Source organism: Rhipicephalus microplus, chromosome 4, assembly GCF_043290135.1.
Source record: "Rhipicephalus microplus isolate Deutch F79 chromosome 4, USDA_Rmic, whole genome shotgun sequence".
Lineage (NCBI taxonomy): Eukaryota > Metazoa > Arthropoda > Arachnida > Ixodida > Ixodidae > Rhipicephalus > Rhipicephalus microplus.
In genome coordinates this window covers 167,103,536-167,120,792 of record NC_134703.1, presented here as the reverse complement: position 1 = coordinate 167,120,792, position 17,257 = coordinate 167,103,536, and the positions used below count along the sequence as shown (strand labels likewise).

Below are 17,257 nucleotides of genomic sequence, written 5' to 3'. Positions count from 1 at the left end.
TGTCTGTCTGTCTGTCTGTCTGTCTGTCTGTCTGTCTGTCTGTCTGTCTGTCTGTCTGTCTGCCTGCCTGCCTGCCTGCCTATCTGTCTGTCTGTCTGTCTGTCTGTCTGTCTGTCTGTCTGTCTGTCTGTCTGTCTGTCTGTCTGTCTATCTATCTATCTATCTATCTATCTATCTATCTATCTATCTATCTATCTATCTATCTATCTATCTATCTATCTATCTATCTATCTATCCGTGGGCTTGTATGTGCCACTGGTATGCGGATATGTGCCACAGGTGATTGAAACTTAGCATCTACCCAGGAACGATGAGAACACACATGGAGAAATTTAACACGTGAGGGTTAAGAAAAGCGTCACATCGGCAGCGTTGACCCAACGAATGCCAAGAATTATAGTCAGGGTCCCAGCAAGAATTGAATCCCAGCATTCTGCGCGGGAATCAAACATTCTACCATAAAGGCACGCCCGGCTTTGGAACTGCTTTTTGAGTAGATACTATGTTCATAAAACGTCAGTTGTGGTTGCGGTGCTCTGATTTTATAAAGTTTACATACATACTCTTTTGATGCAGCCTTCACGTCAGGTTAACGTCAATTGTAGTTGGGCGCAGTGCGCTGGAGTTGATTTATGTAGCAGTGTGCAGGGCTACCATACCCGCGAGTACGAGCGCTTCATACCAGCTTATCGCTGCTCGTGTAGCTAATACTCTTGTTCCTGTTGGCATCGCTGCACAAATGCAACCTGGTTATATAAACCCCTGAGACTTTTCAACATTTGTCCATGCATGCTACATTTATAGATATATTTAGCATCATTTCACGACCTGTCACTCAATAAAAACATTACAACATGGTCACCTTCCCTCCGCATGCTTCGTATACCGTTGATTCCCAGGTACGTGGGATCTGCCAATTTTTTTTTCTCTGTTCACGTGGGAGGAAGTTGCATTTCCCTTCGTTCCAGTCGGCGTTCGTCATTTGTCCGTATAGCTCCGTCCTGTCAACACACACAAAAAAATCAAACCCAGAATTTACAGCTTAAAGCACCATACAAGAAAATTCAGCATGGCGGCGCAAAGATTAACGTTGATGTGACCAAGAGCCGACATATTAAAACATAGTTCATTTCAAATATGTAAATGGATATCTTGTAATAGCAACTAAAATGTCATCGTCATGCACTCTATCTACCGTCCGGTCATTGACAGCACACGAACGCCCTCCAAGCGTTTCTTCGCATCGCTGATGCCACGAAAAGTGCTGACCCGAACACCCCTAAAGAAGCACTCGAATTCATTTTGCGTCGGCAGTGGAGATCTGAACTGACAGCGTGCGCAAACACAGCTACGGTCCGTCTTTAATGCAAACAAAGCTCGCCTTTCATCAAAAGGCAGGCAGAAAGCCGGATGTCACAGTATCTCTGAAACGGTCGCTGAACTCTGCCAGTGAACGTCGAGATCAAATAGCCGTCATGAAGCATACACACAAATAGCAGGCGCGATCAGTGCCTTCTATTTTAGCCACCGAAAGTGCTGAATCAGTTTTCTTGCGCTTGCCTAATCTGCACCGAGACCAGTGAAAATGTGCAGTGGCTAACGTCATCATTTCATCATAAGTGAAGAAAATGCATCTGATATATCACTCACACTAATTCGGTGCAGCATGGTGTGACTGGTAGACAGAACACAAATCATTTTTACCCGCAACCTGGTTGATTCTCTCTATACTTCGGCTGCGTGAAACATGTGCTGCATGGTGATCGGCTGGCGTTATCCGCTCAGTACCTTGTTTTAACGCGATAGCGTTAGAGAGCTCATGTCGGAGAAATTCCGCCGTCAGCGTTGGCACCATTGGTTGTGAGCGAAAAATCGTCCGTGAGCGAAAAATTGAGAAAAGAACAAATAAAATGAAGTATAAAATTTTTGGTACCATTGAGGATTGTACCCGGGCCGTTCGCGTGGCAAGCAGGTGTCCTACCAGGAAGCCACGGTGTTACTTGCAGCGGCTTCGGGGAAAAACACTACATAAATGTCATGTAGTGGAAGGAGTCTCCTTGAAGCATATTGTTCGACAGGTATCACGACGAAAACGAGCCCATTCGGCGATTTGTAGGCGCATTTGGGAAGCCATCAAACTACATCGAAAAAGGCCGGGATAGTGCAGCTATCACCGCTAAAAAAAACAGGAACTTCCAAACAGCTCTAAAAATGGATAACTATGTCCATCTAGCGGAAAACTTATCATGCCTTTCCAGAGGCGTTTATCAAGCAGACAGCAAACGCTAGATGATGTGCTGGCATCTCTCTCTCTTTCTTTCTTTCTTTCTTTCTTTCTTTCTTTCTTTCCTTCTTTCTCTCTCTCTCTCTCTCTCTCTCTCTCTGTGTGTGTGTGTGTGTGTGAGTGTGTGTGTGTGTGTGTCTGTGTGTGACAAAACATATTAATAAGTATGTACACAGTGGTTGAAGGGAGCAGAGGATAGGGGCCGGATTTAACTATCGCATTCAACTCTTAAATCGAAGCTTAAGGGTCCCCAAATTTTTAACGATTATTTATTTATTGATATTTACTTATTTATTTGGTCTGTGTGAAAATATTGAAAGCAGTGACAGGTAGGAGGGAGAGTCACGTAGCATGCTATACAAGGTCTGGAAGCTCGCCTGAGCCAAGAAGACGCCTCGAGTACTACCACGAGAACGTGATCGCGTAAAATGGCTCCTGTGGCGGTGGGAGCATATTTGCGAAGCGCTTCGAGTGCGTGGCGTGAACACATGCTTACTCTGGTTCCACTTTTAACGTTGCAAAGGACGGCGTGGCTGCCCTACCCGGTATTGTTGTCTTTACTAAATTGAGTGTTTTTATAAATGTGTGGAGGTGCTTCTGGATGCCTCGAAGCACCGCCTGGCAACGAGCTGCGATTTTAGCAACGACAGATTCATTTTTTAGCGAGTACTTCATCTGCTGTCACAGGGTGCTCGCTTTAGGTTCTCTTGATGCCTTGCATCATACTTGACTGACACATGCGCAAGAAATCACTGCATGACGAGCGTAAGCGACTAGTCATAACATGAAAATCATGGCCTGTGTATAGTGAATATCATGAACTACACGTCATGGGCTTGCTGCTTTTGTAGTAGTTTCGTTGACAGGACATATTGAAATGAGTTTGCGTACCTCATATAAAAGCCGGAGGTCTTGCAGCTTCCTATAAACACGTCCATGGTCCCACTAGATAATATTATGACGGCTTAGGTTCCCTCATTGACACCTATTGAGGCGCCACTGTCACCTAACAAGGGCTTTTCTTACGTATTTTGAAAGTACGCAAGCCATTTGTTCTTTCGTTACCTGGCCTTGGCAGTTTATGCCCTAAACTGCTGTTCCTTCGCACTTAATTTTGCCTTGTTATCGCATGGCTAGGTTGGTTGTTAGATTACTGTCATCTCGTGATGCTGCGCCTTTGAACATATGTATGTCACGCGCTTCCTGCAAGTAGTTGCAGCATCTTTAGTTGTCACTAACGCGCCAGCCACCTGCTTATCCATCACCAATGTCTTGGAGTGCAAAGCACCGACACTACTTGCAGTGATTTCACCTGAAAGCAACTATGTGAAAACCTCCTACACTTCTTGACCCACCACTTGGCTCAGGGATTCATACAACTCTTTCGAACGTCAATGAACTTGTGTATAACCGTGTGCGAGAAATCACAAGCCGCGACGGTGCGGGCGGCTCCGGAGGTAGGTTCACAGGGAGCTTCAGGGATCCACATGGAATTGAACTTCTCACTACCATAGTGTAAACTGGGGACAATCAACTGGCCTTTGCCTAGCCTCTTCTCTCTACCAACTTTCAAAGTAGACTCACTAGACCGCAGTCATCGGCTTTTCAGATGCTGCAGGCAGGTTCGGTCCCGCCTCGTAGCACGTTCAGTCACTTTGCTGAAGGCATAAACCCAGGATGCCCTAGCTGTAGGGCAGATAATTGTACACTCGCTCACATGCTTTGCCAGTGCCCGGAGTTACGTGTCGCAACCACCTCAAGAAACGCTTCATATAGAAGCATGCATGCGACAGCTCCGAGAGCCACAACGCTATCCTTTCCTAGAACGTCCCACAGAGACAGTTCAGTGAATGTATGCAAATCGAACACTTTTTCACTGTGTATTCTTTCGACATTTGTGTGTTACGTCCTGTTCTCTTTTTTTCCCATGGGAAGGAAGGTGTAAGTTGGCGCAACGTCATCAAGAATGCCGTAACTACGCATGCGCAAGTCAGGTCTGCCTATGTACAAATACATCGGCGTCACTGAATAAATAAACCACTGTTTCGTTTCCTGCTGCTCGGCTGTTCACAGTACCAACGTGGGCGCGGCCAGCGATTGCGGCAGACCCTCATTTGCAGGGTGTCTGCTCGGGTTCTCCTGGGCCAAATAAAGTTTATTTCACCTTCACCTAAAAGCAAGCCGAGGGAACACGAAGTATAACCATACTATGTCTGCTTTAGAAGCAATGTAGCATCCACAGCTTCCCAGGGTACTTTGATTTAACTCATCATGCTTTTTTTCCCCATTGTGGGGATCCGTCATCTCGCTTTCGTTTTCGCTCATTCCTCTTAGAAGTGGGCTGCTTGCTCAGGTAAGCTGGCAGATTTGGCGAAATTGTGGCGATTCCATTCAGAATGAGCATACGTGTCCCACGCGTAAAGCGAACTTCCTCACCATTTAAGCGGTGTTCACAGTATTTGACAATGAAACGCTGCTAAAAATGCAGCTCACATAGCATGCTATCTGCGGTTATATTGGGTTGAGTTAGGTTAGGTTAGGCTAGGTCTTTCGCGCTGCTAATTCGCGCGTTTTCTGCGCTATACACCGGGAGCGTATACAGCGGCGATTGCAACGTTGTTTTGCGCTCACTGATGCAAGAGGCGACGTTCACATGAATACACGCTCGAAATAACCACGCAGAACAGTAAGCCAGCAAATGCGATGGTAGTGCGTGCCCAAATCGGTATTCTTCAAGAGCGGTCGACGACAGCGCCACTGCTTCGCGTTGCATTCACTGTGACGCGCCAAACAAGGCGGCTCCCCGTAGACTAACTGCACTGTGTTCTATTTCACTATATAGCACTGGCTTTCTTTTGGGCTTGGCGCTGCTCACCGGCGATCATCTCTCATGGAGAAGTACGTGGGGTCAATTCCACGGCTCATTTCCGCGGACTCCCGTAGTGAGTCGAACGTTGGCGACGCCGCACTTGTGGTATATTTTGTGCGCTACGCTGTTTTGGGTGGGCGTCAGACACGGAGGCAAGGGGGTACCGGGAGGACATGCCCCCCCGAAATTCATCCTGTCGCCCAATAACGCCAGAGTACAGAGGCACAAGTGCAAGTAGGGGTGTGCGCACTTAAACGGAAAGAAAACTCACAAAGAAAAGCTATACCAAAAAAACCTTTATTCTAAAAGCACGGCAACGCTCGCCGAGAAATTCCGCGTCCGGCCCGTGAATCAACACCACAACGCAGGCAACCCTTACTCGTATGCCTGAGGCATCGGCGAATGCAAAAAAAAAAATGTTGCTGGGAAACATGTATTTTTTTATTGATATCGTGCTTCTGGGAAGGAAGCCTTACCACAAGGTGGTTCTACCTAAGAAACCGTAACAGCACCTGCAGACTTGAATACCAAGAGAACGTAGGACCTCGCAGACGGTTTGGAAGCTGTTACTCCCTTTTTGTCCTAACGGTATCGGAATGTTTGTCAGTAACACTGATATAGGCGATTACATTAGAAAACAAGTGTATACGTATGGACGCTGCATCCGAGCTACAGACTTGAAGTCTCGGTAGCTAAGAACGGTAAAAGGTGCACGTTTCAGTCTCACCGGCTCCAGCGATACGGGTGGCTAGCATTTTCTCACGTGCGGAAGGGAGCTTTTTGCAAAACCTGCGTACATTTCTGTTGTAAGAGCGAAGCGGGTGAAGGCTCTCACCAGTCACGTGGCCCCGCCGTGGTGGTCTAGTGGCTAAGGTACCCGGCTGCTGACCCGCAAGTCGCGGGATCAAATCCCGGCTGCGGTGGCTGCATTTCCGATGGAGGCGGAAATGTTGTAGGCCCGTGTGCTCAGATTTGGGTGCACGGTAAAGAACCCTAGGTGGTCGAAATTTCCGGAGCCCTCCACTATGGCGTCTCTCATATTCATAGCGCGGTTTTGGGACGTTAAACCCCACAAATCAATCAATCACCAGTCACGTGGTAACCTCGCAACAGTTCCGTTTACGAAGTGGAAAGATGCCATTGAGATATTTGATAATCATGCACGAACTGAATACAAGACAGCAATGGTTGACGCGGAATTATTTCTAAGAGTCGCCAGAGGAAAATCAAGCAGTGCTCACGTACAGTTTAATAGGCAAGCAAAAGACGAGTTCGAAGACATGACAAAGGTCAATATTAAAAGAGCAAGTCAAACTTGCGCACGATTATCGAGACAACTGTACAGTGCGGCCCTCAAGACGTCACACTAAGAGGTGATAAGGATTCAGGGAGTGAATCCTTATCAGTGAATCCTCTCGAGGAACCATTACTGAATGACGGAAACTTCAGAGTGCTCTTACGCTATAGATAGAATGAAGGAGACGTCATTTTGGCCAATCACGCACGACAGCAGGAATCCATGCTCTCTACTCCAGCCACCACATTCAAAATAAATTATTTCGATAATTGGCAAGCTTATACAAGACGAAATTGTCAAAAAGGTAAAGACTGGATTTTTTTGGTTGTTTGTGTGATGCTGGCAGATAAAACAACAGATACCCGGGCCCCACACAGAGCACTTCTCGTGCGTACGCTATACGTAGATTCCACTACTTCGAGCATTCGGGAACATTATCTCTCCTTCGTAGCTATTGACGGCGTCAGTGTGCCTAGATTAGCTGACGGATTGAATCTACTGAATCTAGGCCTGCACATGAGCATGGTGAGAGGCCAATGATACGATGGAACAGCGGCGATGAGCGGGGCATTCAACGGTGTGTGCAGGCGCTCATCTCGAACAACTTCCCAATGGCTTTGTACACGCATTACTCGTCGCACTCCTCGAACCGTTGTTTGATCTACGCCAGAGCCATTCAAGACATTCTACGGGTCTTTGGCGCAATTAGTGAAGTGCGCACTTTCTTTCGGGTGTCACCCAAAAAGACAGCAGTATTGAAGAAAAAAAAACCATCTATGAGCGCCGTTCAACCGGCTGCTCCGATATTGCGAAACTAGGTGGGTGCATGGAACGTTACGAATCGGTTCGATTGTATGAAGACGCGCTTTCCGAGACCTTAACTTTTCATCTCCATCGCTTTTTGCGCTGCTCAAATGGAAAGTCATCAATAATCAATATGGAAGTGATCATTTCTCTATAGTTCTCAGCACTACAATTGCAAATGAATGTCCTCCACAGAAGTGGCTCACACAAAAAGCTGACTGGAAACAGTTTCAAAAAGTTACTCTCTTAACCAGGAATGAGGTGAGTGCGTTAAGCATAGAGGCTGCTGTGGATTACTTTACTGCTTTTTTCGTCGACGCTGCAACCAAATGTATTCCACAAACAAGCGGACTGTCAAGCGTGTTCCATGGTAGAACGATGCATGCAAGGAAGCGCGGAGAATGCAAAACAAAGCGTGGGGTAGGCTGTGTGAATCTCCAACAACAGAAAACCTCGAAAACTTTAAGCACATAAAGTACCAGGGAAGGAGAACGCGCTGACAAGCAAGATGAGAAAGCTGGGCAAGTTTTATATCCAGTACACCAATTCTTACACTAATGAAGGGAAAGTATGGAATAAGGTTAAAATAATTATAGGACAGCAAACATGTCCGTTACCACTAGTAAACACCCAAAGAGATAGTTTGGAAGAGCAAGCTAACTCTCTCGGCATATATTTTGAGCACATATCTAGCACGTCACATTGCTCCAATACATTCCAAAGATATAGAGCACAAATTGAAAGGCAAAAACTGGAACGGAAATGTGTAAAAAACGAAGCGTCATAACCAACCGTTTGGATTAGCAGAACTGCTGGCTTCACTAAACAGTTGCAATAAGTCTGCGCTAGGTCAAGACCGAGTACTCTACGAGATGTTGAAGAATTTACCCCTCGAAACACACATTAAAAAACGCTCCTTCCCCTTTACAACATTATATGGTTCTCTGGCGAAATCTCATCTTGGAAGGAGGCCATTACAATTCCAATTCTCAAACAGGGAAAAGACCCATCCTGGGCTTCAAGGACCAATTGCACTGACAAGTTGCCTTTATAAAGTGTTTGAAAAAATCATCAACTGCCGTTTACTACATTTTCTAGAGTCTAATCAGTTGCTTGTCCCATTCCAGTGCGGCTTTCGAGAAGGTAGATCAACCATTGACCATCTTATACATATCGAATCGCAAATCCGTGAAGCTTTTGTCCACAATCGGTTCTTTTTATCTGTATTTCTCGATATGGAAAAAGTCTATGGCATTAAGTGGCGATTTGTAATAGTAAGAGACCTCTCACACTTAGGCATACGTGGCCAGATGCTAAATATAATCGAAAATTATCTGACAAACCGCACATTCCGTGTGAAGGTTACAAATGTTCTGTCGCGATCCTTTGTGCAGTAAACTGGAGTGCCGCAGGGTGGTGTACTTAGTTGTACTCTTTTTATTTTAAAAATGAACTCATTGCGTCTGAGTATCCCACGAGCTACGTTTTATTCTACATATGTTGATGACATCTAGATAACATTCAAATCATGCAATCTCGTGATTTGTGAACGGCAGGTCCAGCTCGGGCTGAACAATGTGTCCAAATGGGCAGATAAGAACAGATTCTCTTTAAATCCACAAAAAGCACCTGTGTTCTTTTTTCTCGAAAGAGAAGCCTCCACCTCAATCCCGAAATAGCATACATGATCACCAACTGACTGTCGTGGTGGAGCATAAATTTCTAGGCCTGATTCTGGATGCAAAGCTTGCATTTGTACCGCACGTTAAATCTCCGAGAAACAAATGCATGAAAACTATGAACATTCTAAAGGTACTCTCACGCACTACCTAGGGTAGTGACAAAAAGTGCCAACCGAATTTGTACAAAAGCCTTGTACGTACTCGTTTGGATTATGGGGCCACAATTTATCAGTCCGCGACACCCAGAAAATGAAGATACTTGATCCAATCCACCATCTAGGCATTCGCCTCTCCACGGGAGCTTTTAGAACAAGCCCTGTTCAGAGCCTTTATGTAGAGTCAAATGAATGGTCGCTTCACTTTCAGAGGACTTACACAACTCTGGTGTATTTTAGGGGCGAAACTCCTTATAGCGCCACCCGTTCGTCCCCCGTAGTATGTAACAAGTATAACATTTCGACCTCCAAGGTGGTGCCGGTAAGAGACTTCTTCTGTGCGTTGTTGAACAATAAAAAATAGTGCTCATTGTACATGTCAATGGCTGCAAATGGGAAATTAGAGACAGGAGCATTCGGCTTTTAGTTAACGCGCAGGCTGCAATCACCATTAGCAGTTATTGACATGTACATTGAGCACTATCTGACAAGAAAGGGTTGCTACGTTATACTCGCTGGGTGTAACCTCCTCAGCTTTAGAAAGGTTTAGCGAGCGTTGAGCCGCAGTGCCATGAATACAATGAACTTGTATATACCATGAATGAACTCGAGGTAATTAAAAATGGGAAGTAGATACGAAGTGCAAGCCGTAAGAAAGTAAAAGCCGAATTCTCCGCCTCTCATTTCCCATTAGCAGCCATTTGCATGTACATTGAGCACTATCTGACTGAAAAAGTTTGCTACGTCATACTCGCTCGGCGTAACCTCCTTGGTTTTCGAAAGGTTTAGCAAGCGCTCGGCCGCAGTGCCCTGAATGCAGTGAACTAGTATATACCATGAACTCGAGGTGGTTAAAGGTGGGAAGTGGACCCGAAGCGCAAGCCGTAAGAAAGTGTGCGTGTGCCACCTCTCGTTTAGTCCTTGGAATGTCCGCTGGATGGCGGTGCTTCTATATGGGGAATATATGATGAAAAGATGCGAGATGGTGGTACTTGGAGTGTTGAATAGATGGACGAATGGACACATAGACAGATGCATGGATTGACGCATGAACGGACGCAGGGGCGGCTGCATGGACGAACGCAGGGACGGACGCACGAACAGACGCACGCACGGACGGGCTGACGGACGCATGGACGGACGGAAACAAGAACGAGTGGACGGACGAATTCTTCGCCCCACTCTCCATCATTCACTCCGTGGATATGCTGCCATTTTTTTTTAAGTGGAAACAAGGCACATCCAGCACGTCCGACCATAAGCGATATGTCTAATACTCCGTACTCGCTTCGTGTTAGAGGCCTGGCACAGGAAATGGATGTTGCACTTTTCGAACATTATCTAGTGGCTCCTGCTGTGCAGCCTCCACCGTGACAGTGGCAGCTTGTAGAGTGTGATTTGTATTCGGTAGAAGTTACGAAACATGCACCTTCTGCACATATTCACATGTCATTCTTAGAATTACAGCACAAATATTCGTGTCCTGAATTTTTCACAGATACATCTAAGTCTCATGATGGTGTATCTTACGCAGTCATCAGCTCATCTTTCTCAGATGCCGGAGTTTTCCACCCAGAGACAAGCATATTTACAACCGAAGCCTATGCAATATTCAAAGCTGCTGAATACTTTAAATAATAAATGTACCGAGGTCGATCATATACACACTCTTTAAGCGTCGTAAGAGCCTTGAAATTTCACAGAATCCGGTGATTATATTGCTTTATTCTCTTCTGTGCGCCATTTACGCTTCCAATCAGCAGATAGTCATATGCTGGGTGCCAGGGCACATGGAGATCACAGGACACATGCTGGCTGACCAGTTGGACACATCTGTCCGTACGGACACTGCCACTTCTTCCGCAGCTTTCGCTGCAATGGATATGAAGCCGCATCTACGAAAACGACTCAGAATGTACTGACAACGCTTGTGGGATGGCCAGACACAAAACAAGCTTCATCTAATTAAGCCAATCATTGGTAGCTGGCCACCAACAACAAAGTCTAGGTGAACTGATATAATATTTACCAGACTAAAAATAGGGCACACGTATGGCACACACAGGCCCCTCTTCTTATCTGGTACAGATACTCCAGTGTGCAGTAGATGCGGGGAAGCACTCACCATGCTCCATGTCCTGCTACAATGCTGCGAGTTAGAAGCGGGAAGAGAAAACACTTTTTTGAGCTATACCGTCGAAATGTCCCGCTCCATCCTGCAATGTTTTAGCTAATGAACCACTCGTCAAACAAAAAGATACTTTGAACTTTTTGAGCGATGCTGCTGTATTAAAAATGATTTTCACATTGAATTCGTAGCGCACCCTCTTAAAGGGGGTGCTGCTCTAGAATTGTATCCGATTGCACTACACTGCGAACCCTTGCTTGCAAAGGTTCTTGCGAGGCCTTAGTGCTTTCACCTGATGTTAGCTTTTAAGCACTCTGATAAATGACTCCGCTTTAAATCACTGAACCTCGCCGTCATAATTTTGCTAAATCTACATGTTTCAAGCACCTTTGGTGCACCATCCTCACTAACTATAGTCCTGGCGCTCTTTCGTTCTGCCTCTTCTGTGTCAGGGAAGTATTCGCATTTTAGTTCTTTGTTATCCAATAAAATCGTTTTTTCCGAATGTGTGCGTCTGATATATAGACATATGGTTTTTGCCGCACATGCGTAAGTAGAAGACCAATTTCCTTCCATCTCCCCCCCCCCCCCATATTTTTCCTTGTTGTCACTCGTTTTCGCGTTACTGACTCTGTATGGCCCTTCTTGGTCAATATTATTTGGTAGAAAAACATTCTCTCTGGCGCACACATACTAGTTTTACAGCAGTGTCTAAATTATATTTCCATCGCTGAATAATTCGCCTCTTGCGCTGCAATGCTTTATGTTCTCATTTTTTCTAATAATTCAGCACCTTCTATATTCCTGGGCCACTTTACAGGGGCGAAGCTCCTTCAAGTGGCACCCGTTGGTCCCTCGTCGTAGTCGTAGTGCGTAACCAGTCTTACGCTTTGACTTGCAAGGTGGAGCCGGCGGGAGATTTCTCCCGTGCGTTGTTGAACGATAAAAAAATCGCAGCGTGCGCGTTAACTAATCTCTCATTCCCAGTTAGCAGCCATTGCCATGTACAATTAGCACTATCTCACAAGAAAGAGTTGCTAGGTTATACTCGCTGGGCGTAACCTCCTTGGTTTTAGAAAGGCTTAGCGAGCGTTGGGCATCGGTGCCATGAATACAGCGAACTAGTATATACCATAAAATCGAGGTGATTAAAGGTGGGAAGTAGACAAGAAGCGCAAAGCGTAAGAAAGTGTGCGTGTGCCACCTCTCGCTTAGTCCTTGGAATTTCCGCTGGATGGCGGTGCTTTTCTATGGAGAATATATGATGAAAAGATGCGAGATAGTGGTACCTAGAGTGTTGAGTAGATGGACGAACGGACACACAGACAGACGCATGGACGGACACACTAATGGCTGCACGGACGGATGGACGCACAGACGGACGCAGGGGCGGATGCATGGACGAACGCAAGAACGGACGCACGAACAGACACATGCACGGACGGGCGGATGGACGCACTGGCGGTCACACAGACGGACGCATGGACGGACGGAAGCAAGAACGAATGGACGGACGGATACTTCGCTTCACTCTCCATCATTCACTCCGTGGATATGCTGCGATTTTTTTTCTATTTGCCATAAAAAGACTTTCTTTTGAACAATTAGGCCTTGCTACCCCACCGCCCTCTCGAAAAAATGTTCTTGCTACTTGCCTGGTCGGCGTTACATTGAAGTTCAGTGTGCTTCTCGTCATGTTACTGCAGTTATCTGTAAAACTCGGCTGGTATCCTCACCGTTGTGTAAAATGTGCTAATACGAGTATGCGTGTTCGCCAGAGCACCATGTGCATACTGCGTCCGTTTGCTCTCAGGGTGCAAGATGGATCCAACAAATGCCATTTGCGGAGTGGGCTGGCGTTACAAGCTCAAAATGGAAGTTTTGCCTGATGCATAAGAATCGAGGCTGCTGCCGATGACGGCGGGGAAGCGATTACATTCTGGTGATACGAGAGGAACTACGTATTGGCCAGTCAAAATAATACGTGCACATCGAAGTTATTGTCGAGGCGGCAAGAAAAATAAGGAGGTGTTGTGGATAAATCTGTTGCTGTTCATGATTTGTGCAATAAATGTTTTATGAAAGAGACAGAGTTGGGCCTCCTTCCTAGTGATAGGAAAGTTGGGAAGGCCAAAAGAAATCTTTTTTGAAGTAATAATAATGGTGCGAAAATAACTACAAGTAATGAACCGAGATGAACGATCGTGGATTGCTCCTAGGGCGTTTTTAGAAGTACAGTTGTGATGATTTCAGATTGAAGACACGTCCTCGAGTTGTAAAGCTTGCAGCAGTTTTATGAATAAGCTTCAAGGAAATTGGGGTCAGCCTTGAGAAATAATTCGCGTATTCTGTTTACACAATTGTTCCTTTTGCCAAACATAACTTTTCGTCTACAGAAGGCTATCACTATTTGCGTTAGGTTGAGATCGATGTCTACCCCTTATGCAAAGCCTTGTTGAGGTGTAGGTAAAGTGCAAATGAAATATAAATTAACTGAGGTAAGGTTACGACGCGAAAAACCAATAGTGCTGTTCGCATTGTTGATCACGTCGTCAACACGAGTACTTCATGATAAATTGTTATCAGTCAGGACACCCGACTATACGTAAGTACTGGCAGATGAAAAGTGAAAACTTGAAGTGAAGTAAACAGAGGTAGTAGGGCGAGTTGTCCTTTGTGAGGTTCTTGTTAACGTTCAATGCCATGTATCACAGAGAGCGCCAAGAAGCCATGCTCTCAAATTGTGATTAAAGTTGAGAACAATAATCAAGGTGATGTTTCGAAATTATGCGAAAACCACGAGGTGCGCTTGAGTTGTCGCTGTGCTGCTTCTAGAGCACGCACGTCGCCATGGCAGTGATAGAGAGTCCTATAGGCTTGTGTCTTCAAACACTTCTATTGGCTGATGTCACGTGATATAACACTGATGAGTAGTACAGCGAAAATATATACGTAATATATGCGTGCACCGTTGAGAACTTTCATACTCTACATCATGTAAAAAAAGCAAGCTCTCACTGAGAAGCCGTGCGAGAGTCATGGTCCCTCACTACGTTATTATTAGCTATTATTGCGAAAAACTGCTTTATGCTCGTATATATAAATAACTTTCTACGTTGAAAAATAATGTAGCGCTACTGAGCGCAACTTCCGTTGCGGCCATGTAGCCTACCTTAAAGAAGTCTTTGATCACGTATGCATAATTATTTAACTAAGCAATACCACAATTCTCCTATTGTAGACACAATGTTGCCGCTCTTTAGGAAGCCGTAACACGATGCACAGTTGCGGCCCTGTCCGCGTATCATCTGTAAGAACATTTCAGCAATACACTACACTGTTCCACTCCTGCCGTATATAGTTCGTCTCGAAGGAAATTACTTTAGCCTGTAGTCCGAAGCGCCTTAGGTGAAGCACGCAGATTGAAGCACACAAAAGTCGTCGCTAGGTTCGGTCTACCAGAAAGAGCACTTGCGCTCCGGGTTCATGTAATCGCTCTCGCTACACCCGAAGGCCTCCGAGAACTGGGGCATGTGCATGAGTGGCACGATGCAGCGCGAGCGACCCCGGGCGTATCCATGGCTCCGGTGCCCGGTCAGCGATCGGCACCACTTGACGCAGTGGCCGATGAAGAAGAGCTGCGCGGAGCTGAAGCCGGCCACCGTGAGAGCGCGCCTGCGGCTGGGCAGCGACTGGAAGGCGTCGTATGCCAGCGGGGCTCCAGAGAAGTCGGCCAAGTTTTCGGGATCCTGACCTACGCCGGGCTCAGATGAGAGGAGCTGCTGTTCAACCTGCGAAGGGGCGTTTGTAGTAAGGAGTTGTTTAATGAGCCGACTCAGCGTGAGGCGACTCCTTCTGTTTTCATTTTCCAGTGAAGCAAAATGGCGTACTATGGTAAAATGATTCGCCGCGTATCTGCGTGCTTCACTACAAATGTCGTCGAAATAAGATAGTAGAGTGTTCTAGAACAGGGAAGTGCTCGGAACGGCCGCAGCACCAATGCACTAAATGTGAAGCCCAAAAAGGGTCAATCTGCTTGTGGCGCTGCGATCGGTAGTCTGCAATGCGTCGTTGTTTTAAAATTTCCACGCGGCTCCGTCGAAGTGGTCGAGGGGTATAGAATGCTCATTTCTCAGTCGAAAGACCCAGGTTCGATTCGCAGCTGTGGACAGTACACACACACACACACACACACACACACAAATATATATATATATATATATATATATATATATATATATATATATATATATATATATATATATATATATTAAAATAGAGGTGTTGTACGTCGAGAAACGTTCAGACGCAGCTTGGCAAAATGAGCTTTAACAGGCAGGTCTGGCTAATGGCGAACGGCGTGCGCGAGCTACCACTGCAGCCACCGATCATCGTCGTCTTCTTCATTGCCAGCAGAGCGTCCGTTATTTAGATTCATTAATTCATTACAATTACTCCCCGCGAAATAAGGAGCCATCCTGGCGACCTATGGACAAGTAAACACGGGAGGGTCGTAGCAGGGCTTAAGTCTCGAGACGTGGACAATTTCCTGGCCACGACGACGTTGGTCAGAAGATGGTTCCAGTGGCTCGATGAGGTAATTCACCGGTGACGTTTTTTGTAGCACACGATATGGGCCGTGATACTTGGGGACCAACTTGGTAGAAAGGCCAGGTGTAGCCGAAGGGACATGCAGCCAGACGAGTGAACCTGGATCGTAGGAAGTAGTGTTATTTGATGCGTCATGGTGGTGTTTTTGGCGTCCTTGGTCTTGAGTTGTGAATGATCTTGCAAGTTGGCGGCATTCTTCAGCGTATGTAGCGGCTTGAGACAAGGTCGTGGACTCTGAGGAGTCAGGTTTGTACGAAAGGATGGTGTCCATAGTGCAAGAAGGTTCGCGTCCGTAAAGGAGGAAAAAAGGAGAGAACCCAGTAGTGCTTTGAATGGCGGTATTATAAGCGAACGTGATAAACGGGAGCACTCGGTCCCAATTGGAGTGGTCTGACGAGATATACATAGACAGCATGTCACCAAGGGTGCGGTTGAAGCGCTCTGTCATTCCATTGGTCTGGGGATGATAGGCGCTTGTAGTGCGGTGAACGACGTGGCACTCACGCAGCAATGCTGTGATGACGTCTGACAAGAATACGCGACCACGATCACTCAGTAAATCCCGAGGTGCTCCATGCCGTAATACGATGTTGTGAAGAACGAAAGTCGCAACGTCCTTTGCTGTAGACGAGGGAAGGAATGAAGTTTCGGCATACCGTGTGAGATGGTCGACGGCAACTATGATCCAGCGGTTACCGTCAGCGGTGTTGGGAAGGGGACCGTAGATATCGATGCCGACGCGGTCGAATGGTCGGGACGGGCATGGTAAGGGTAGCAAGGTACCGCTGGCGTGACAAGGGGGAGTTTTTCGTCTCTGGCACGTCGAGCAGGCCCGAACGTATTGTCGTATAAAACGATACATGCCACGCCAGTAATATCGGAGACGTATGCGAGAATAAGTCTTCAAGAAACCTGCGTGGCCACATTGGGGGTCGTCATGAAACGTGGAACAAATTTCGGATCGCAGATGACGTGGAATCACGAGTAGCCACTGACGTCCACCGGGTGCGTAGTTGCGTCGGTACAGCACAACGTCGCGAGTGGCGAAGTGCTCGACTTGCCGACGCAATGTGCGAGAAGGGGGGGAAGCCGTGTGCCCAGCCAGGATGTCTAGAATCGAAGCAACCCAAGGGTCCTTGCGTTGCTCAGATGGCATCTCGGCGATGGTGACGGCAGTGGCATCACAGGTTAGACTTTCGCAGCAGTCCGGGTCAGGGGGTAGCGGCGAACGGGATAGGGCGTCTGCGTCCGAATGTTTCCGGCCGGAGCGATAGACCACGTGAATGTTATATTCTTGGAGGCGTAATGCCCATCGGGCGAGGCGACCGCTTGGATCCTTCAGTGACGATAACCGGCAGAGGGCGTGGTGGTCAGTCACGACGTCAAAAGGGCGCCCTTACACGTAAGGTCGAAATTTCTCTATCGCC

General features: G+C 46.6%; 1 protein-coding gene across 1 annotated transcript in view; it reads right to left on the bottom strand.

The window, feature by feature from the left end:
* Positions 1-14,096: 14,096 nt before the first annotated feature.
* LOC119172945 (neprilysin) overlaps positions 14,097-17,257 on the bottom strand; it is a 91,910-nt gene continuing 88,749 nt past the window's right edge. The window contains exon 8 of the mRNA XM_037424085.2: positions 14,097-15,010. Within this exon, the coding sequence (XP_037279982.2) occupies positions 14,675-15,010 (336 nt within the window). The 3' untranslated portion in view covers positions 14,097-14,674. The remainder of the gene's footprint in view (positions 15,011-17,257) is intronic.